General features: G+C 47.9%; 1 protein-coding gene across 1 annotated transcript in view; it reads right to left on the reverse strand.

Annotated features, from left to right (window-relative positions):
- Nucleotides 1–23,811, reverse strand: part of LOC144792693 (carbonic anhydrase 15-like) — a 180,976-nt gene extending 157,165 nt beyond the window's left edge. Inside the window, exon 1 of the mRNA XM_078667847.1 lies at nucleotides 22,112–23,811. Within this exon, the coding sequence (XP_078523973.1) occupies nucleotides 22,112–22,178 (67 nt within the window). The 5' untranslated portion in view covers nucleotides 22,179–23,811. The remainder of the gene's footprint in view (nucleotides 1–22,111) is intronic.
- Between the last annotated feature and the right edge of the window lie 244 nt (nucleotides 23,812–24,055).

A 24,055-nucleotide genomic window follows, 5' to 3' on the forward strand; every position in this document is an offset into this window, starting at 1 on the left:
GCCACCAGGTCACTTCTTCACTTACAAGGCTCTAGCACGAACATTTTGTGACCTATGTGGAACATTTGGCAAGGAACCCCAGACCCATGGCATCCTCAAACTTTTGTTGACAATGGGCAACGGCAGCCACTTGATTACATGGTTTCATAGAGTACTCTATAGCGCACTGGACCATAGAGTTGGAAAGGGACCTGTCAGACGCGGAGTGGGGGACGACACTATCATACTTCTAGAAGGTGTCTCGTAACACACACCTCAAATATAGTCAATATAATTATTCTCACAGGACAGACCTGACACCCCACAGGATCAAGGTCATCTACGGAGGTGACCCTAGTGGATACCCCCGCTGTGGGACGATAGATGCAGACTTTGGCCATATGACCCGGGTGTTTTGAGATGAGGTCATGTTGAAACCTAATGGGACATTATTTCGCAAACTTGAGAAAATTCCCGAAATGTGTTTTTAGGAGCCTTCCCTAGACCACCCCCCAGGAATGTTGGGCACATCTTTATTACCTGGCACTCATCCTAGCTAAGCGACACATAGCAATGGCTTGGAAGTCCACTGTCAGGCCCAAAGTGGAAACCTGGGTCAGAGACATGGCTATGTGGGCCGGTGCTAAGGAGAGCACTGCTGCAGGAGGAAACACCTGGGGTGAGTGGAGGTCGATAGCGGACCTGTGGTCAGAGGTAGTAGATGAATGGGAGTTGCCCACGGCCACAGAGGACCAGGTCCCAGACGGGCAGACGGGTAATCTGACCTTAGTAGACAGACTGGTGCTTTGTGCAGGTCTGCCTTGACTATTGGGCAGGTTGAATAGCTAGGCGCTGGTTTTACTGGCAGCAGTGACCACGACTGGGACTCCTCCTCCCTCCCCACCAGGGGCTGCCCCCAGGTATTCTTCCCCATCCAGGTCTCTTTCTTTCCAGGCTTGAGCTCAGCATTGGAGTCATTGAAGCAAAGAAGCTCTTACTTTCATGCATTCCATCCCATTAAACTTAATTTGCTCTTGCTTTATGAACAGCAGCATATATAGACAGACAGACTGGTAAATGGATGGATGGATGGACGGATGGACGGACGGACGGACGGACGGACAGACGGACGGACAGACAGACAGACAGACAGACAGACAGACAGACAGACAGACAGACAGACAGACAGACAGACAGACAGACAGACAGACAGACAGACAGACAGTCAGGCCAGCCAGCCAGCCAGCCAGCTAGGGCGCTCGACCTCGGACCTGGGGAACTGGGTTTGAGTCTCAGTAATGACGCTAAACATCCTGTGATCACGGGCAAATCACTTCATTTCCCCGTGCCTAACAAAAATGAATGTGTGTGTGTCCTAATGTAACGTAACTTGTGCTATTGCTATGTAAAGCGCTCTGATACCCGATTCAGGTCAAGTATGCGCTATAGAAAACTCTGCAAAAAAATGTAGATAGATAGCTGTGTTTTTGCTAATTAATCAACAGAGCTAAATCCTGGGGCCTCATCTTAGACATGGGGCCTGGTTTAGATGTCGGGTGATGGTTTACATTGTCACAACGGTTTCGGATAACCCGTCTGCCAAAATATACATTTTCTAGGATGTAATAGGATTTATAATTTGGTGGAGGGGATATCCGTCATCATTGTGACGATGTAAACCATCCACACAAATCTAAATCAGGCTATAAATAATGTACCTTCAGACCCATATTAGTGCCCTTGCCAAAAATACTCAATTGCAGGGGGATTAAGTCCCTAATTCCGTCTCAACATTTCAAGACAGTGCTCCAAACCCCAATCCGTCCCAATCTGGACTACGGTATCTCCCATCTAGCCAGCACCCCAAAATATCACCTGAAACCTTTAAAAGCTGCCCTCAACTCCCCAGCCTGTCTGATCTCTGATGCAAGATGAACTGATCACATCACCCCAATCCTTATTTATGTTATGTTATGTTATAGAATTTGTAGAGCGCATGGCTGCCTCAGCAAAGGGGCGTCCTAGAAGGAGTCTCGAAAGTGAACTAATGGTAAGGAGAGATCCAGAGGAAAGAGAAAACGTATATAAACTTGCCATTGTAGGTTGATATTGCTGACCTCGATATATGCCATGCCGCCTACACAGTCCTGCTCCTGGCCCTATTCCCTGCATGTTCTCTTCTCTCCTGGTCCACAGAGGATGGCTGTGCTGCTTTATACAGACTGTGAGTCGCCCTCCATCTTTCCTCCTTCGTGTCTGCCTGCCCTCCTCTTGCGGTGGTACCCAGACCTGCCCCTGTTCTCTACCTGTTCTATTCTCTCCTGGTCCACAGAGGACGCCTGCTCTGCTTTGAGCAGACTGTGAGCCACCCCTCACTCCCCATCTCTCTCTCCTCCCTCGTGTCTGCCTGCTCTCCTCTCATAGTGGTACCCAGACCTGCCCCTGGCCCTGTTCTCTACCTGTTCTATTCTCTTCTGGTCCACCGAGGACGCCTGCTCTGCTTTGAACAGACTCACTCCCCATCTCTCTCTCCTTTCTCAAGTCTGCCTGCCCTCCTCTCGTGGTGGTACCCAGACCTGCTCCAGGCCCTGTTCTCTGCTTGTTCTCTTCTCTCCTAGTTCACAGAGGATGTCAGCGCAGTGCTGAACAGAATGTGAGTTGCCCCTCCCATCTCGCTCTCCTCCCTCATGTCTAACTGTCCTCCTGTTGAGGTGGTACCCAGACCTGCCTCTGTGCTTGTCCTCTTGTCTCTGGGTCCTCAGAGAATGCCTGTGCTGCTCTGATTTGTCTGTCTGTGAGCCCTCCCTCCCCTGGCCAGCACTTGTCCCTCTCATTCCTCCCAGTATTAATCATCCTCCTGGTGGGTGGAGAGAAGGGAAGCTCTGGCTACGAGGCCTCTGTGCTACTGATGCTCTCAGGTGCTTTTCTTCTTTCCATGTCTTCTGCCCGTCTCTCATTAAAGAACAACTTATTTACCTTTGGTAATGCATTATCTGGTAGAGACTCTATCTAGCTGCAGATTCCTTACCTTTGAATTTCACAGGCGTCAGGCTGGATCCGGAAACTTTTGCTGAGCAATACCCCTTGTGCATGGCATTGGCAGGCTCCATTTGGCTCCATGTGATGTTGTGGGCGTCATTAGCATCAGTTATTACATTGCGGTGCCTATCTAGGCGCCACCCAGGCACGCCAACGTCAGTACTTTTAATTTTTTCCACACCAGAAGCACAGAGACACGAAGTAACTGATGTAGTGATTTTCAAAACTAGGGCCCCGAAAGGGGAGTAAGCCTAGCCCAACAATATTAATCCGCCAAGCGGGGAGGCATGGGTGGGACTGTAAGGAATCTGCAGCTAGATAGAGTCGCTACCATATAATGCGTTACCGAAAATAAGTAACTTGTTCATCTGATAGAGTGTAGCTGCAGATTCCTTACCTTTGAATTAGATACCCAAGCCATACCATTCCGGCGGTGGGTGCGGACCAATACCTTACACTAGAAGGTCCTGCAGGACCGAGCGGGCAAAGTGCCCATCTCTGCGGACCTGAGCATCCAGACAGTAGTGTTTTGCGAACATTTGCAATGAAGCCCACGTTGCCGCCTGACAGAGGCCTTGGACTAGGACACCCCGAGCTAAGGAAGTAGTCGCAGCCTTTCCCCTGGTGGAATGGGCCCTTAATCCCTCAGGGGGCTGCTTCTTTGCCAGGAAATAACAGATCTTGATGCAGGGAATGACCCAGCGAGAGATGGTCCTTTTCTGCACTGCCCTTCTTTGCTCCTACTTACCGCACGTACCGCACAAAGAGTTGGTCATCCACCCTGAAATGTTTTGTTTGGTCAAGGTAGAACGACAATGCTCATTTTGGGTTCAGCTGGTGGAGACGCTCCTCTTCTTTAGAAGGTTGCAGGGGAGCAAAGAGGGTGGGTAACATGATGGACTGACCCAGATGGAAAGGGGTCACAATCTTTGGCAAAAAAGGATGCTCGGGTGCAAAGCACCACCTTGTCAGGAAAAGACATAAAAAAAGTAGGCGATCAAGATAACGCCTGCAGTTCACTCACCCTCCGGGCCGATGTAATCGCTACCAAGAAGGCTGTTTTGATGGTCAACTTTGACAATTGTGTAAAGGCTGCAAAGGAGCACTCATCAGAAATGTGAGGACCAAATTAAGGTCCCACTGCGGCATAACAAAGCGCGTATGTGGAAACAGATGAGCCAGCTCTTTCAGAAATCTATGCACAATGGGAGATTTGAAGAGAGAGGGTTGGTCTGACAGCCGCAAAAAAGCAGACAGTGAACAAAGATAATCCTTGAGAGTTCCCATGGCAGAGTCTTAGTGGAGGGCCGCCTGGCCGCCAGAATAACATTACATACTTTGGGAGGAAGGTCAAAAGCTATTAACTGTTGCTGCTCAATCTCCACACAAGGAGGCGCAGAGTTGACTGATTCGGCTGGTGAACCCTCCCCTGCTGCTGCAACACAAGATCCTCCAGAAGAAGCAGTTTGATCGGAGGATCAATACTCCTTCTCAGAAGCTCTGGATACCAGACTCTCCTCGTCCAGTCCAGTGCCTCAAGGATGACTTCGACCTGGTCACTCCTGATCTTCTTCAGAACCCTGGGCAGGAGTGGTATGGGTGGAAAGGCGTACAGCAGGCCTGAGCTCCACTCATGACGAAAGGCTTCGCTAAGTGAGAGCCGCCTTGAAAACTCCATTACTTCTGACACTGCGCGTTCTCTTCGGAGGTGAACAAATCTAACCAAGGTTCTACCCACTGCTCAAAGAGACCTTGTGCCACCTCTGACTGGGGACCCCATTTGTGATCCGCAAAGTATCGATGACTGAGTTTGTCCACCCTGACGTTCAGAGAACCTGCCCGGTGTTGAACCACCAGGGTTATGCCCTCCTGTCCCAGCCATGTCCAGAGACGCAGGCCCTCATGACAAAGGGTCCATGACACCACCCTGCCCTGCTTGTTGCAGTACCAAATGGTGGTGGTGTTGTCCGTGAACACTAGCACCAGCTTCCCCATGAGGGAGGGAAGAAAAGCCTTCAATGCCAAATAAATCGATCTCCAACAATTTTATGTAGAGCCCCATCTCCACCTCTCCCAGATTGCTGCCCCATCCCAGAAGTGACGCATATGTCACGACTGTGAAATCTGGTTGGGGAAGGGAGAGGGGTCTGCCATTGACCCAATTACGGTTCGTCAACCACCACTGCAGATCTCTCACAGTTCCTTCCAAGACCTGGACCAAATCGGTGAGATTCCCTCGATGCTGTCCCCTTTGATATGTGATAGACGGAAAGAGTTTAGCATTGTTATGTGATAGACGGAAGGAGTTTTGCATTGATATGTGATAGACAGAATAGGTTTTGTATTGATGTGTCATAGAGAAAATGAGTTTTGTATTGATATGTCATAGACGGAAGGAGGTTTGCATTGATATGTCACAGACGGAAGGAGTTTTGCATTGATATGTCACAGACGGAAGGAGTTTTGCATTGATACGTGATAGACGGAAGGAGTTTTGCATTGATGTGTCACAGACAGAATGAGTTTTACATTGATATGTGATAGACAGAATATGTTTTGTATTGATATAACACACACGGAAGGAGTTTTGCATTTCTGTATTATAGACGGAAAGAGTTTTGCATTGATATGTCACAGACGGAAGGAGTCTTGCATTGATGTGTCACAGGCGAAAGGAGTTTTGCCTTGATATGTCACAGACGGAAGGAGTCTTGCATTGATGTGTCACAGACGAAAGGAGTTTTGCATTGATATGTCACAGACGGAAGGAGTTTTGCATTGATATGTCATAGACAGAAAGAGTTTTGCTCTGATATGTCACAGACGGAAGGAGTTTTGCATTTATATGTCACAGACGGGAGGAGTTTTGCACTGCTATGTCACAGACGGAAGGAGTTTTGCATTGATATGTCACAGACGGAAGGAGTTTTGCATTGATATGTCACAAACTGAAGGAGTTTTGCATTGATATGTGATAGACGGAAAGAGTTTTGCATTGATATGTCACAGACGGAAGGACTTTAGCATTGATATGTCACAGACAGAAGGAGTTTTGCAATGATATGTCACTGACGGAAGGAGTTTTGCATTGATATGTGATAGACGGAAAGAGTTTTACATTGATATGTCACAGTCGGAAGGAGTTTTGCATTGATATGTGATAGACGGAAAGAGTTTTGCATTGAGATTGTCACAGACTGAAGGAGTTTTGCATTGATATGTGATAGATGGAAAGAGTTTTGCATTGATATGTCACAGACAGAAGGAGTTTTGCATTGATATGTCCCAGACAGAAGGAGTTTTGCATTGATATGTGATAGACGGAAAGAGTTTTGCATTGATATGTCACAGTCTGAAGGAGTTTTGCATTGATATGTGATAGATGGAAAGAGTTTTGCATTGATATGTGATAGATGAAAAGAGTTTTGCATTGATATGTCACAGACGGAAGAAGTTTTGCATTGATATGTCACAGACGGAAGGAGTTTTGCATTGATATGTCCCAGACAGAGGCGTTTTGCATTGATATGTGATAGACGGAAAGAGCTTTTCATTGATATGTCCCAGACGGAAGGAGTTTTGCATTGATATGTCCCAGACGGAAGGAGTTTTGCATTGATATGTGATAGATGGAAAGAGTTTTGCATTGATATGTGATAGATGAAAAGAGTTTTGCATTGATATGTCACAGGCGGAAGAAGTTTTGCATTGATATGTCACAGACGGAAGGAGTTTTGCATTGATATGTCCCAGACAGAAGGAGTTTTGCATTGATATGTGATAGACGGAAAGAGCTTTTCATTAATATGTCCCAGACGAAAGGAGTTTTGCATTGATATGTCACAGACGGAAGGAGTTTTGCATTGATATGTCCCAGACGGAAAGAGTTTTGCATTGATATGTCACAGACGGAAGGAGTTTTGCATTGATATGTGATAGATGGAAAGAGTTTTGCATTGATATGTCACAGACGGAAGGAGTTTTGCATTGATATGTCCCAGACAGAAGGAGTCTTGCATTGATGTGTCACAGGCGAAAGGAGTTTTGCCTTGATATGTCACAGACGGAAGGAGTCTTGCATTGATGTGTCACAGACGAAAGGAGTTTTGCATTGATATGTCACAGACGGAAGGAGTTTTGCATTGATATGTCATAGACAGAAAGAGTTTTGCTCTGATATGTCACAGACGGAAGGAGTTTTGCATTTATATGTCACAGACGGGAGGAGTTTTGCACTGCTATGTCACAGACGGAAGGAGTTTTGCATTGATATGTCACAGACGGAAGGAGTTTTGCATTGATATGTCACAAACTGAAGGAGTTTTGCATTGATATGTGATAGACGGAAAGAGTTTTGCATTGATATGTCACAGACGGAAGGACTTTAGCATTGATATGTCACAGACAGAAGGAGTTTTGCAATGATATGTCACTGACGGAAGGAGTTTTGCATTGATATGTGATAGACGGAAAGAGTTTTACATTGATATGTCACAGTCGGAAGGAGTTTTGCATTGATATGTGATAGACGGAAAGAGTTTTGCATTGAGATTGTCACAGACTGAAGGAGTTTTGCATTGATATGTGATAGATGGAAAGAGTTTTGCATTGATATGTCACAGACAGAAGGAGTTTTGCATTGATATGTCCCAGACAGAAGGAGTTTTGCATTGATATGTGATAGACGGAAAGAGTTTTGCATTGATATGTCACAGTCTGAAGGAGTTTTGCATTGATATGTGATAGATGGAAAGAGTTTTGCATTGATATGTGATAGATGAAAAGAGTTTTGCATTGATATGTCACAGACGGAAGAAGTTTTGCATTGATATGTCACAGACGGAAGGAGTTTTGCATTGATATGTCCCAGACAGAGGCGTTTTGCATTGATATGTGATAGACGGAAAGAGCTTTTCATTGATATGTCCCAGACGGAAGGAGTTTTGCATTGATATGTCCCAGACGGAAGGAGTTTTGCATTGATATGTGATAGATGGAAAGAGTTTTGCATTGATATGTGATAGATGAAAAGAGTTTTGCATTGATATGTCACAGGCGGAAGAAGTTTTGCATTGATATGTCACAGACGGAAGGAGTTTTGCATTGATATGTCCCAGACAGAAGGAGTTTTGCATTGATATGTGATAGACGGAAAGAGCTTTTCATTAATATGTCCCAGACGAAAGGAGTTTTGCATTGATATGTCACAGACGGAAGGAGTTTTGCATTGATATGTCCCAGACGGAAAGAGTTTTGCATTGATATGTCACAGACGGAAGGAGTTTTGCATTGATATGTGATAGATGGAAAGAGTTTTGCATTGATATGTCACAGACGGAAGGAGTTTTGCATTGATATGTCCCAGACAGAAGGAGTTTTTTATTGATATGTGATAGATGGAAAGAGTTTTGCATTGATATGTGATAGATGAAAAGAGTTTTGCATTGATATGTCACAGACGGAAGAAGTTTTGCATTGATATGTCACAGACGGAAGGAGTTTTGCATTGATATGTCCCAGACAGAGGCGTTTTGCATTGATATGTGACAGACGGAAAGAGCTTTTCATTGATATGTCCCAGACGGAAGGAGTTTTGCATTGATATGTCCCAGACGGAAGGAGTTTTGCATTGATATGTGATAGATGGAAAGAGTTTTGCATTGATATGTGATAGATGAAAAGAGTTTTGCATTGATATGTCACAGGCGGAAGAAGTTTTGCATTGATATGTCACAGACGGAAGGAGTTTTGCATTGATATGTCCCAGACAGAAGGAGTTTTGCATTGATATGTGATAGACGGAAAGAGCTTTTCATTAATATGTCCCAGACGAAAGGAGTTTTGCATTGATATGTCCCAGACGGAAAGAGTTTTGCATTGATATGTCACAGACGGAAGGAGTTTTGCATTGATATGTGATAGATGGAAAGAGTTTTGCATTGATATGTCACAGACGGAAGGAGTTTTGCATTGATATGTCCCAGACAGAAGGAGTTTTTTATTGATATGTCCCAGACGGAAAGAGTTTTTCATTGATATGTCACGGACGGAAGGAGTTTTGCATTGATATGTCATAGACAGAATAAGTTTTGAATTTATATATCACAGATGGAAGTAGTTTAAATGGAAAGGTTTTGCATTCATATGTCTTCAACGGAAGGAGTTTTGCATTGATATGTCTGTGCTGTGCATTACACCACCTCTAAGAACAGAACTCACTCCCTGTGCCGTGCATTACACCGCCTCTAGGAGCAGAACTCACTGCCTGTGCCTTGCGTTACAGCACCTCTAATAGCAGAACTCACTGCCTGTGCCATGCATTACATGCCCTGTAAGAGCAGAACCCACTGCCTGTGCCGTGCATTACAGGCCCTCTAGGAGCAGAACTCACAGCCTGTGCCCTGCATTACATGCCCCCTAAGAGCAGAGTGTTGCTCAGTGCGCGGCCTCTAGGTCTAGTAATCACTGCCAGCACCTGCGGAGTTCAGTGCGCCGCCACAGAGTCTAGTGCTCACTGTCTGCGGAGCTCAGCACGCGGCCTCTGGGTCTAGTTCTCACTTCAATCAGAGTTCAGTGTGCCTCCTCTGAGTCTAGTACTCACTGCCTGTGGAGCTCAGTGAGCGGCCTCTAAGTCGAGTACTCACTGCCAACGGAATTCAGTGTGCCGCCTCTGAGTCTAGTACTCACTGCCTGCAGAGTTCAGTGCGCCGCCTCTGAGTCTAGTACTCACTGTCTGCAGAGTTCAGTGCGCCGCCTCTGAGTCTAGTACTCACTGCCTGCGGAATTCAATGCGGTGCCTCTGAGTCTAGTACTCACTGCCTGCGGAAGGGAGGCATGGAGGCTGCTCCTGGTGGGGTTTGTCTTCTTCTAATCTTATAACATCATTCATGGAAATAAACTACTTAAAGACACAACGTGGACTACGCTACCAGTTAGCGTAGTAATTCCAGGTTCTTTTGAGGTGGTACACGTAGGTTCTTTTTTTCAATTTGTCGCCAAAATGTTGTACATAATTGGTAGCGTAGTCCACGTTGTGTCTTTAAGTAGTTTATTTCCATGAATGATGTTACAAGATTAGAAGAAGACGAGCCCCACCAGGAGCAGTCTCCCTGCCTCCCTCAGCCCTTCATCCAACTGACAGTCTTACTCACTCAACATTCTAACTAGCTCTCACACCAAACATTCTAGGCTGAGCAGCAGGAATACAACAGGGACACCGCTGAGGTATTCAGTGCTCTGCCTCTAAATGCCTCCACTGATGTATTCAGTGCGCCGCCTCCGAGTGGGACACTGCTGAGGAATTCAGGGGCATATTACCAAGCATAAGCGAAAAATATCGCTCAGCTTGGTTAGCGGCCAAAATTATATCGCCGAGCTTCGCCTATTTTTATCGCTTAGGAGCCTTGATATTATCAAGGTTTATCTCCTAAGCGATAAAAATCGGCCGAAATGCATGAATATCGCTGAAAAGTCCGCGATATTCATGAATTACAGAGCAAATGCTCTTAGCCATGTTATCCACCTTCCATTGGATAACATGGCTAAGAACTGCTCTGGGCAGGCGTTAGCTTTTGGAGATAATCGCGCTTAGCGCGATTATTTCCAAAAGTTGGTAATAGGGGATAGCGATGTTAGCGACTGTTTCCAGTCGCTAACATCTTGGCACGCCCACTTTGCATGTCATTAGCGATAATTATCGCTGACATGCATAGTGGGCCCCTAAATGCCCGCTATCGCCTATTAGCTGTCGCTAACTGGTGTTAGCGACAGCTAGGTAATAGGGCGATAAAATTATCGCCGCTTTAGCGGGAAAAATTCCCGCTAAAGCGGCGATAAGGCCCTTGGTAATATGCCCTTCAGTGCGCTTAGGGCCGCCTCTAGGGCGGTGCGATCGGTGCCAGCGCACTGGGCGCTAACTTGGGGTGTCATTTTTGCAAGTATATTGTCATTTAAAAACCACCTGCTGGCGCGCGTTTCTGCCCTCCAACAATTATCAGGCATCAATTAAAATGTCAAGATAAATACAGTGATTATTGTCTTCCTGGAAAGAGACAGAGGGTTGTCTAGTGGAGGTTTTGACTCATCCAAAGGTAGCACAGTGGGTTAAAATGACTGCAGCTAAGAATGTGTACCATGCAGATAACAAAGTGCATGTAATGTAAATAGGTCAGTGAGTTACTGCTTCTTGAAGAGAGCTCCTTTTGTTACTTGTCGTTTGTAAGTCTAAATCGTAATATAGAACATTCAGCTATTAACTGCCATCAAAGAGCTGTGTGTAAACTGCAAAGTATATGTTAGAGCTATATGTGTTTTTTGCTCAGTCTTTCATTATCCTAATCTTGCCAAAAGGGTTCCTTTCGGTGGAAAACAATTCTTGTTATTACATTATTGCATACAGAGAACCCCTAACAATGATGTATTTTAAATTCTGAATTTGTGCTTTTCCAGAATAAGGACTCTTAAACTATATTGCCTATCAGTATCGATGACATGTCACTCCTACACTACACCTTGTAGTCCTGTCTGATGTAACATTTCCTATACACTGATTTACAAATCTATGATTGTCTCTGTGCAATGTGTGTGTGATGTAAAGTGCTCTGACACCATACACTGGTATGAGTGGTGCTATAAAACTAAATGAATCAGAGAGAGAGTGGTTCTGGAGACTTGAAGGGCACTGTTAAAGGGCGGTGGTGAGAGAATCCATGGCAGAGGTGGTCATTGGGGGGGGCGCTTACAAATATCGTCGCACAGGGCACCACCAGTGCTAAAGCCGTCCCTGAGTGCGCTGTCTCTGCGTGTGACACCACTGAGGTAATCAATGCACTGGCTATGTGTCTGAAACCACTGAGGTGTTCAATGCCCCGTCTCGGAGTCTGAAACCACTGAGGTATTCAGTGCGCCAGCTCAGAGTCACACCACTAAGATATTCGGGGCCTCATTTATGAGAAGTGACGCATATCTGCATGAAAGCAGCGATGCATGACTTCTCAGTGCGCCCTCCTTGTGACATGATTGATGCGTCATATTTACAGTATGACGCATCATGTCGCAAGGAGTTACAGATACGTCAGTATTTCTGATGTATCTGTAGGGTGTAAAAGTGGCGCATTGCTGGAGTGTGTCACAAAAGTGACGCAACTCCAGCAATGTATCCTTTCACATGGGGCAAGCACCATGTGAAAGGGCCTGCGTCAGTCTTATGCCTGCTGTGAGGCAGGAGTAAGATATTGACGCATTTGCGTCCTAGAAGTGGCGCAGTGAAATCTCATAGATTTCACTGCGTCACTTCTACAACACTTTCTTGTGTCAATACGTCCCTCCTGCATACATTATACCTGGTGCAGGTATATTGTGGCGCATGGGTTTACAAAGTGATGCATCTACCTAGAGGCGTCACTATGTAAATGTGGCGAAACAAGGCGCATTTTTTACGCCACTGGTGCGGCACAAAAAGTGACGCACCGGCGGCATAAAAGTGACGCACAGCCTCATAAATGAGGCCCCCAGTGCGTTGTCACTAAGTGTGACAGCGCTGAGGAATACACTACTGAGGTACTCAGTGCGCCGGCGTTGAGCCTGAAACCACTGAGGTATTCAGTGCGCTAGCTCTGAGCCTGAAACCACATAGGTGTTCAGTGCGCTAGCTCTGAGTGTGACTGCTGAGGTATTCAGTGTGCCCTCCTTGAGTGTGACATTGCTGAGGTGTTAGTGCGCTGTCTCCAAGCCTGATACCACTGAGGTGTTCAGTGTGCTAGCTCTGAGTGTGACTGCTGAGGTATTCAGTGCTCTGGCTCCGAGTGTGACTGATAAGGCATTCAGTGCACCAGCTCTGGTTCTGACACCGAGATATTCAGTTCTCTGCCCCTGAGTATGATTGCTGAGTTATTCAGTGTGTTGGCTCTGAGTCTGACGCCACCGAGTTATTCAGTTATCTGCCCCTGGGTGTGACTGCTGAGGTATTCAGTGTGAAGTCTGAGCTTGATGCCACTTAGGTATTCAGTGTGATAACCTGCCTAGGAGCGCGGACCTGTTTGTGGGCACTGCAAGAAAATATATCTGAGTTTGTTATTGAACTTTTCCGCCTGTAGACTTTTTTCCCCCCATAATAAGTGACGTTTCTTTGGATACTGTGCTGAGGTGCGAGGCCTCGGGTTGTGCAGAGAAACACATATTACAGAAAGTTGTGGGGGCAGTGGGCAACTGCTCAAGTTGTCTAGGGTGACAACATGTATGTCTTCAGCTCTGTCACAGGGAGGGGCGGTGCTTCCATTCGCAGAGGGTTTTAGGCTCCTAGGGGTATATTTATGAGTTCTGGCGCATCTCTGCAAATCAGCAGGGATGCGCCAGAACAAATGCGTCACACAAAACTACCCTTGCGTCACGGTGGATCTTGTAGATTTCACGCAGGCACTTTTGCGAGGCGCACATGCCCCGTCACGCAATGGCGGGGTAATCGTGGCGCAAGTGCCTTGTAAATCTGCCTCCAAGGGTCTCATTCTGAGGCGGGCAGGGATAGAATAACTCTTCTACACCTACTGTTAGCACCCGATTCCACCTGTGTGGGAAACAATGGGGAATAACATGCAGCAACTTTTACATTCACATTTCCGAAGGCTATTACCCGACCGTCACAGTTTTGCTTCTGAAGTTTTCACCAGGTAGGAGAGGAGGAAAACTGCCTGAAAAAAATCTGAAGTTGGCGGTATTTGTGCTTAACGTGCAATGGGCGCAAACGGAAGGCCGGTGCAAAAAACATGTGTGCACGATTTTCAGACAGCACAAGAAATAGAAAAAGACACTCCTTGCCCATTTTTCCCCAACTATGCAATCTGCAGATAATGCAATAACTCAGGGAAATTTTGATTTTAGTGTCTGCACTTTAGACTAGGGGTGGGCAGAATTTTGGCCACTCCATGTTACTCTTTAACACTGCGGAGCAGAATTCCCCCCCCCTCCCCGCGAGGCTAAAGAATGTGCGAGCACAAACGAGCTTCGGCGCCCCCTAGAGCGATTTTCTAACATGGGAGGGCGCGGGCGTTCTCGAGTGGTTGCTGTCACAGGGCTGCCGTTTGAGTAGATTTGCTGCCTCTCGAGTAGATTTTCTACTCGAGTTGGGTGCACGCTGTTCTGCAACGCATGGTGCCATTCGTGCCGATTTTCTAACGTTGGAGGTCGCCAGCGTTCGCTGTTGTTCGAGCAGATCTGCTGCTTCTCGAGTAGATTTTCTACTTGAGTTGCCGCAACCCAACTCGAATGGGTGCGCGCTCTTGTGCAACGCATGGTGCCTTTTGTGCCGATTATCTGCGCTGCTCACACCACTGGCGTTAAATTGCAGCACAAGCTGCATATTTTCCACCCCTTGGCAAAACTCCGCTGAACTTGGCAGAGGTTTTCTGTAACTCTATGGAATTTCACGGAGTTAACCTCCGCAAGTCCAACCCACCTCTGCCTTAGACACAGAAAACACATAAAAACAGGAGCTGATCTATGCACCGATCCAGCACAGTGGTTCAAGACAGAGCCCATGTTATTATCTTATGCAAAGTTTGTTGTTTGACTTAAATCGGCGCCTCTATGCTATCCGTAGAAAGTCTCAGGGGCATATTATCAAGGGGGTTTATCTCCGCTTTTTTGGCTTTAAAAACCAAGAAAGCGGAGATAAAATTATCTCCCTATTACCTAGCTGTCGCTAACACCAGTTAGCGACAGCTAGTAGGAGATAACGACCATCTTGGGCCCCGCTTTGCATGTCAGTGATATTTATCACTAATGACATGCAAAGTGGGCGTGCCAAGATGTTAGCGACTGGAAACAGTCGCTAACATCGCTATCTCCTATTACCAACTTTTGGAGATATTCGCGCTAAGCGGGAATATCTCCAAAAGCTAACACCTGCCCCTGAGCAGTTCTTAGCCATGTTATCCAATGGGAGGTGGATAACATGGCTAAGAGCATTAGCTCGGTAATGCATGAATATCGCTGACTTTTCAGCGATATTCATGCATTTCGGCCGATTTTTATCGCTTAGGAGATAAACTTTGATAATAGCAAGGTTCCTAAGTGATAAAAATCGCCGCAGCTCGACGATAGAAATATCGCCGCTAAACCAACATAGCGATAATTATCGCTAGTTTTTGGTAATATGCCCCGTTATGTTATGCCATGCCATGCTGTGTCATGTTACGTTATTTACTTTGATACTAAGCCAACCATCATAAGGTAGCCTAACCGCATTTTGATTTGACGTCAAATGCTAAAGCCCAGTGGAAGCAGGGGCATGAGGGGGAATGGATTGATTGCCCTCAGAAACCAATGCACTACACTTCTACTGCCTTGCGCAGCACACGTCTTATGCATCTGAGCCTCCTGTGGTTGTCTATGCATAGGAATTATTCTGGAGGTGTATGCTCTCATTAGAAGTGCTTTGCTAGAGGGCATGCATTCGCCTCAGCTCTGTGGTGTGCAACTTTATGGTCCAGACTGTTTATGTGCCAGCCCAGAGGTTGGCACCAGAAGTAGGCAAATCCTACATTTTTTTTTAATTTATTTATGGAGTTTTATATAGCACGAACATGACCCGAATCAGGTATCAGAGCGCTATACATAGCACCGGTTGCATTACAATGAGGAAACATTCATTTTTGTCAGGCATGGGGAGATTAAGTGATTTGCCCAGAATTACAGGATGTTCAGCGTCCTTGCCGAGACTCGAACCCGGTTCCCCAGATTCAAGGTCGACCGCCCTAGCAGTTAGGCCAACTCCTCTCCCTATACATGGCTGTCCACTATGCTGTTCCCATTCGGGCCACAGGGCAAATTGTTACACAGAATTTGGTGTAATGTTCGCCAAGGTTTGAGAATTATCCAGGGTTTTTTTCTGGCTCTGAGCATAATTATTTCTGTAATAAGGCTAAGCATCAGAAAAGGCAGTGTGAGTCGGTTTCTGATTGGCCAGTGAAGCCTTATTACATCATAAGCTTCAGCGTTGTGAAAATGTGGCCTTTACTGCCAGTTATAGCCCTCACTTTAGGTATTCTGATAGGTCAGGTTATTGGCTGCATGTTGTCATATAAGGTGATACTGTAAATGATTTAAGGGGTACAACCATGGGGGAGAAATGAGCTCCCTATCGTGCACACGATGAGAGACACGATCAGTTCTATTACTTCCTTTAAAAGAGCAGCTTGTATTGCACGCCACCTTACACATCTGTATCACAACCAGAATCGAGCAGGGCCCAAACTGAGTGTGAATGCGGGTCAAGCAGGCCTGGTCCTCCCGGGCAAAACTGCACTGTTTAAACTAAGTAATATTGACTTAAATTAAGAAATGTTATATTATTTTAACATATTGTAATTTTACTGTGAAAATATTATGGTTTTAATTAACTAAACAATAAATGATTTACTTCGGGTTTCACAAAACTTTATTCGATCTTTTAAAACAGATCATAAAAGCATAAATTATTCCAAAGTACTAAACAGCAAGTTATGAAGCCATTACTTACTTACTGGTCCTCCTGTGCACAAAACATGTTTACAAAACGTATGACTTCTAGAGCCTGGCAGGGAATTGCCTAGAGAAGACACTTCAGCATAAAGCTACAGATAAGAAGCATATTATATGTGATTAGGAATATTGCACCCTTTACATATATTAACCTGTTCAGGTTGTGTGTTCCTTGTTGGCCAAAAAATATACAAATATTCTTCTCAAGTAGGTGAACCATTGATACCTTAATTAATATGAAGCACCTTAATTAGGTTAACAAAGTAATTTATTTGCATTTTGGGGAATACCTGGTTAATCATTTATGTCCTAGGAATCTATTCTGTTTCACACTCGCTGCCGTTTCTTGCTTGATTTTTTTTAAGTGTGTTGGTAGATGGGTAGTAATTTTTTTCTATCTCTTCCTGTTTATGTCATGTTATGTTAAAGGTGTTTATTAAGAGCACATATGCATGATCCTCTTGGTGCTAAGGAGTTTAACAAATCCACGACAATAACTAAAGCAATAAGATTATGTATTCATTGATTAAAAAGTCATTTTTGTAGATAAATCTTAAAAAGTGATAAATAGCAGAGTTAAAGGCTGGGAGTTCCACAATGTTACAGATGAAGAGGAGAATGCTGCCACCAGGACACCCTCGGTGAGCTGTGGACTCATCGGAGGCTGGTCTGGGGAGCTGTGGACTCATCGCAGGCTTTCTGAGGAGCTGTAGACTCATCTGAGGCTGGTCCTCATCGGAGGCTGGTCTGTGGAGCTGTGGACTCATCGGAGACTGGTCCTCATCGGAGGCTAGTCTGGGGAGCTGTGGACTAATCGGAGGCTGTCTGAGGAGCTGTAGACTCATCGGAGGCTGGTCCTCATCGGAGGCTGGTCTGTGGAGCTGTGGACTCATCAGAGGCTGGTCTGAGGAGTTGTAGACTCATCGGAGGTTGGTCTGGGGAGCTGTGTACTTATCGGAGGCTGGTCTGGGGCGCTGTGGACTCAGCGGAGGCTAGTCTGGGGCACTGTGGACTCAGCGGAGGCTAGTCTGGGGAACTGTGGACTCATCGGAGACTGGTCTTGAGAGCTGTGGACTCATCAGAGGCTTGTCTGGGGAGCTGTGGACTCATCGAAGGCTGGTCTGGGGAGCTGTTGACTCATCGGAGGCTGGTTTAGGGAGCTGTGGACTCATCAGAGGCTGGTCTGGTGAGCTATGGACTTTTCGGTGGCTGGTCTGGGGAGCTGTGGACTCATCGAAGGCTGGTCTGGGATGCTGTGGACACATGGGGGCTGGTCTGGGGAGCTGTAGAATCGTCGGAGGCTGGTCTGTGGAGCTGTGGACTCATTGGAGGCTGGTCTGTGGCGCTGTGGACTTATCAGAGGCTGGTCTGGGGAGCTGTAGAGCCATCAGAGGCTGGTCTGGGGACCTGTGGACTCATTAGAGGCTGGTCTGGAGAGCTGTGGACTCATCGGAGGCTGGTCTGGGGAGCTGTAGAGTCATCAAAGCTGGTCTGGGGAGCTGTGGACTCATGGGGGTTGGTCTGGGGAGCTGTAGACCCATCGGGCCCGATTCACACAACTAACTTAAGACACAATTCTAACCTTACTACTTTTGATATTCACAGAAGTTAGGATTTTGTCTTAAATTTGTTTTAAGACAGACTTAAGACAGACTTAAGACAAAATCCTAACTTAAGTGTGTCTTAAGTCTGTTTTAAGACAAACTTAAGACAAAATCCTAACTTCTGTGAATACCAAAAGTAGTAAGTTTAGGATTTTCTCTTAAGTTAGTTCTGTGAATCAGCCCAATCGGAGGCTGGTCTGGAGAGCTGTGGACTCATCGGATGCTGCTCTGGAGAGCTGTGGACTCATCGGAGGCTGGTCTGTGGAGCTCTGGACTCATCAGAGGCTGGTCTTGAGAGTAGTGGACTCATCAGAGGCTTGTCTGGGAGCTGTGGACTCATCAGAGGCTCGTCTGGGGAGCTGTTGACTCATCGGAGGCTGGTTTAGGGAGCTGTGGACTCAACAGAGGCTGGTCTAGTGAGCTATGGACTTTTCGGTGGCTGGTCTGGGAAGCTGTGGACTCATCGAAGGCTGGTCTGGGACGCTGTGGACTCTTGGGGGCTGGTCTGGGGAGCTGTAGAATCGTCGGAGGCTGGTCTGGAGAGCTGTGGACTCATTGGAGGCTGGTCTGGGGAGCTGTAGACTCATCGGAGGCTGGTCTGGGGAGCTGTAGAGTCATCAGAGGCTGGTTTGGCGAGCTGTGGACTCTTCGGAGGCTGGTCTGGGGATCTGTGGACTCATCAGAGGCTGGTCTGGGTGGAGGTACAGAGAGAGTTAATAGACTGGTGGAAAGGACGCTTCTTTCGGGATCATGCCAGGATCAGTGGGTGCCAGGACCCTGGGGGTTGCCTCTTGTCCTGCTGACTTTGCTTTGAGGATAATTCTGTTAGGTGTGGAGACCCAGGGGGCAGAGGCTGATGGTTGGAGCCGGGTGATCCGGTCTTGGCTGAATTCTCGCCAGTATGACAGGGATATGAAAGTCCGGGTCCAACAAAGAAGTTTTTTCCGGAATGTAAGAGCTGCAGAAGACAGCTGTCATCCACCTTGGAACCTGATGGCTGAGAGAAAGGGAGGACTGAAGATGAGCAGTCAGACTTTCTACAGAATTTGAACGGATAGTGGTATTGAGCTGGGTGGAACGGCCCCACTCAGGAAAATCGCACATATATTGGTTTCAATAAATCATGAATTCTGGATGGTGCTGTAAGGTGAGGAGAACACCCAACCTCCCCCAAACTTGTGGCCGAGGCCACTGAATACACAAAGGAAATCCTCAGCACATGTCTGTAGTGTAACTTTTATCTGCACATTGTATGCATAAACACGTGTTTCGTCGCATACACAGGGAAATCGTCCCACGACTGTCTCAAGGCTCTACAATCTTAGGTATATTACTTTTTTATGTGGTGATAATTCTAACCCACAATGCGTAAAATATCTGGCTTCTGCGTTAAAATTGGTTCTTCCTTCAGGAAAGGTCTTCACCTGACTAATCCACGAGCTCGTAAGGACAGCTAAGTCATCAACGTAGCCCACAACCGAGACTCTCCGTGACGTTTGGGGGAGGTTGGTGGTTCTCCTCACCTTATAGCACCGCCCAGAATTCAGGATCTATTGAAACTAATATACGTGCGATTTTCCTGAGTGGCGCCGTTTCACCAAGCTCAATACCACTGTCCGTTCAAATTCTGTAGACGGAGACCTTTCCTGAATGAAGAACCGATTTTAACGCAGAAGACAGATATTTACCCATTGTGGGTTGGTATTATCACTACATAAGAAAGGAATATACCAAAGATTGTAGAGCCTTGAGAAAGTCAGGGAAGATTTCCCAGTGTATGCGACAAAACACGTGTCTATACATACAATGTGCAGATAAATGTTGCTGTGCTGAGGATTTCATTTTTCTACAGGATTTGAGGGGACCTGTTACAGCAGCCGGGAGGTCTCATATCTGATCCCCGAGGGGTGCCCAGACCCTCACTCTTCCATGGATTAATTTAAGAAACTTCAGGGCCATGGATGAATGGCCAGCAGTGACCCGGCCCGCCAGGCATGAGGCCTGGTGAGAGAGGCTTCTGGCGGAAGGAGATGGTAAACATGACCTGTGTGTCATCTGCATACATGTAAAAACGTGTCTATGTTGATGGAGTAGTCCGGCTAGCGGGAGCATGTAGCGGCTGACTTCATGTTTATGGATTGTGTGGCTTCATACATAGGGATATGTTCTTAATGATACTATAAACTCAATTTTTACCCTTAACCATTACAATTATATGTGTGTGCAATAAACTTAGCCATATTACATGGCTGTGTGTTTACTAGTCTGTTTGGTGGGTGGGAGGACTGCTTGGCGCATGTGTGGCCGAATTTAGGAGTCCTAACTTTACTACTACTAAACTGAGAAAATTCCTGATTTTAAGACTTTCGGTATTCACAGAAGGCATTTAGGAGTCCTAAAGTTAAGACTCCTAACTTCTGTGAATACCGAAATGAGTAAGTGCCTTCTGCGAATACCAAAATGAGTAAGTGCCTTCTGTGAATACCAAAATGAGTAAGTGCCTTCTGTGAATACCAAAATGAGTAAGTGCCTTCTGTGAATATCGAAATGGTAGTAAGTTTAGGATTTTGTCTTAAGTTAGTTCTGTGAATCGGGCCCTGTGTTACTGGGAATCAGCTTCCCAGGGAAAACATTTGTTCTCTGGCAAAACTGCTGCCCTGACCTCAGTTTCAATCTGGCGCCCTTCGTAACAATCCCAGCTTCGACGCTAGACCAACTAATCGTGTGATCTGGGGCACATCACTCTGTGCCCCTCCTCAAATTCTAAATGTGAAAATCTACAATGTGCTGTCTAGTAGCGTTTCAGCTCCTCGTCCCGTGTGTGTTCCGCCTAATCCGGTCTCACGGGGTACCCCACACACCACACTGCTCCTGGCTGCTCAATAAAAATGTTCCCTCTGCAGCCCCCGCGCTGCCCCTTGAGGTCTGTCATCTTTACACCAAATACCTGCAGCAAGTAAAGGGCATTAGTTCTATACGCGCGCTCACGCCCAGAGCAAATGCTCACGAAAAATGCGTGAGACTTGTTTATTTATATGGTGCCCAGAGCTCTTTGAACCATGCCAGTCACTTTCGATAACCGGGTGAATAAAGCTTACGCTGCCTTTTTATGTCCCGGGCAGACTCATTACCGCTGTTTGTAGTGAAAAGCGATGACACGGCTGAACGAGAGGGGCGAGAAAGCACAACGCGCGCGCGCTCTGGTTTCACTGGAGATAAGGGGGATTAAGATCGCTCGTTAATAGGTGCGACTTCACGAAGATCAAAACAATAATGAAAATAACAGGCTCACTGGGGGTGGGGGGAGAGAGGGAGAAAGAGAAGGGAAATAGAGGGGGAGAGAGAAAACGAGAGGAGGGAAAGAATCAATGGGATCGAGCGAGGGAAGCAAGAGAAAAGGAGAGGAGGCAAGAGAGAGGGAGGAGGGAGAGAGGGAGGAGAAGTGAATGGGGGAACGAAAGAGTGAGAGAACGAGGAGAAAGAAAGATAAAAAGAGACAGAGAAGACGTTAAAGAGCAAGAAAAAGAGAAGGAGAAAGGAGGGGACGGGATAGTGCGAGGGAGGGAGAGGATGGTGTGGAGAGCGGGCAAGAGAACCATACAACGGGAGAGAGAGGCGAGAGAAAGATAGAGGGTGCGAGAGGAACCGAGAGATGGAGAGAGAGAGAACGAGACAAAAGAAAATAAGATAAAAGGGAGAGTTGTGGAGAAAGAGCCTTAGAAAAGGAGAGGTCGAGAAAGAGGCAGGAGACGGTCAGCGACAAGGGGACGCATAAAAAAACAGGAGGCACCCCAGCAGAACAAGTAGACATGGGTGAAGTGTGGGGTAGGAGTAGAGGGGGCAGGGAGGAAGCATGAGAGGAGGCAGAAAGATGTACCGAGGGGCAGTCTCGAAAGAGCAGAGAGGTGAGAGTTACTGGGGGAGAGGGCACTTTGCAAAGACTGAGACACCCGACATGTCCCCCATGGACTCACCTCCTCCAGACGCCTTAACGATGAGAGGAAGGGCGAGGAGGGTTAGACACACTCCCTGGACCTTCATCCTTGCAGAGCCGATGGAAGACCGTCACCCCCGTCTTCTGTGCACCAGTGTCCAACCAGGACGGAGCAGTTCCCGTGCACTAGTGCTCACCCCAGAGCGGAGCAACCCCCTGGCCCCCCTCACCAGTGCTCCCCCCGAAGTGGTGCACGACGCTACCTGTCTTGCACTAGTGTACACAGTAGTCAGTCCCCCGGTCCCCGTGCACACGTATCCACCCCAGACCAGTCCGGCACCCTGGCCCGGTGCACTGAAGTTAGCCACAGGTAATGCAGGGCACTAATTCCTACCACACACGAGCCATCACTCCAGCTCCCGTGCACAAGTATCCACCCTAGAACAGTCCGGCACCCTGGGGCACAAATGTCAACTTCAGAGCAGGGCAGCCCCCCCACTCCTGGCTGTAGTGTCCAACCCAAAGTAGTGGTGCACGTGGCTCCGCCCACTAATGCTCACCACGGAGCAAGTTAGTACCCTGGCACCGGTGCACTAGTGTCCACTGTAGATCGGCGCAGCACCCAGACTCTCGTACACTAGTTTCACCACAAGGGCAGTTCACCAGTGAATCCGTGCTGTGGTGCCTCCTCCAGAGCTGTGCAGCACCGCGGCTCTGGTGCACGAGTGTCCCCTGTAGATCCGTGCACTAGTGTCCACTGCAGGTCGGTGAAGCGCCCTGACTCTGGTACACTAGTTTCACCATAAGGACAGTGCACCAACGTGAATCCGTGCTGTGGTGCCTACTCCAGAGCTGTGCAGCACGAGTGTCCACCTGCGACAGGCACCACTGACTGTTCAAGCAATCTCGTCGGAATAATGCCGCCCCTTGGTCGCTTGTGCAGTGGTGCCCACCTGAGAATAGTGCACTCGTCCCAGCCCTGCAGTGATCGATGCTCTGGGCTCCGTCCACGCGCTCGAAGCCCTGGGCAGGTGTGTCTCCCTGGGGCCCCCGTGCAGTGGGGGCCGCCACAGGCCGGTGGAGCTGCACGACCCCTCGGCTGCAGAGACGTCCAGCGCCGCGGGGACTCCAGAGAGATCCAGTGGCCGAGGATGAAGGCTCCGACAGCCCTGCGCTGGGCGGGCAGGGGCCGGGGGTGGCCGGGGGTGTCGGGGGTGTCCGGGTCCTGGTTCCCCTCCCTCTGGTTCAGTCCCACTGCAGCAGCCTCGAGCTTCACTCCAGGCCAGCCAGAGCCGCCCCAGCGCTCCTGTTAAATATTCAGCCCGAGCCCACTGAGCTAACCATTAACCCCGTCCGTGCCGGCAGCACCGGCAGGACCGGACCGGAGCAGCTCCCGCGGTATCTGGTTTCCAAGGGGCCGTCCTGGGCCGACACCTTGTAGAGTGAGAGTCCAATGAAGGAGCCGGACCTCGGAGAGGAGAGGAGAGGACTCCCCTTCAACTCCGGTGATGTCCAGGCGCAGTCAGTCACCCCCGGGAGCGGTCAGTCACCCCCAGGGTCCAGGAGCGGTCAGTCACCCTCGGGAGCGCGTCCTCGTTCCCCACAGACCCGGCTTCAACTGCCCGCAGGAGCGTCCGCTCCACCGGGGAGAGCGCGGCCGGACATTCAAAGGTACACAGGGCTGACGGCCGCGAGGCGAGCCATTCCAGAATGAAACCACAGGAGAAGACACGAAGGAAACTCGGATAAAGAATGTGTGCACTCCACCCGCTCCCCTTCCAGGCACGGGAGCCATCCATGGAAGAACGATCGGCAGGGAGGGTGGACCGGCAGGGAGGGTGGACCTGCAGGGAGGGTGGACAGGACCAAGAGAGGACCGGCAGGGAGGGTGGACCGGCAGGGAGGGTGGACAGCTCAGAGGGTGGACAGCAGGGAGGGTGGACATCAGGGAGAGTGGACCGGCAGGGAGGGTGGACCGGCAGGG

This window comes from Lissotriton helveticus, chromosome 11 (assembly GCF_964261635.1).
Source record: "Lissotriton helveticus chromosome 11, aLisHel1.1, whole genome shotgun sequence".
Classification (NCBI taxonomy): Eukaryota; Metazoa; Chordata; class Amphibia; order Caudata; family Salamandridae; genus Lissotriton; species Lissotriton helveticus.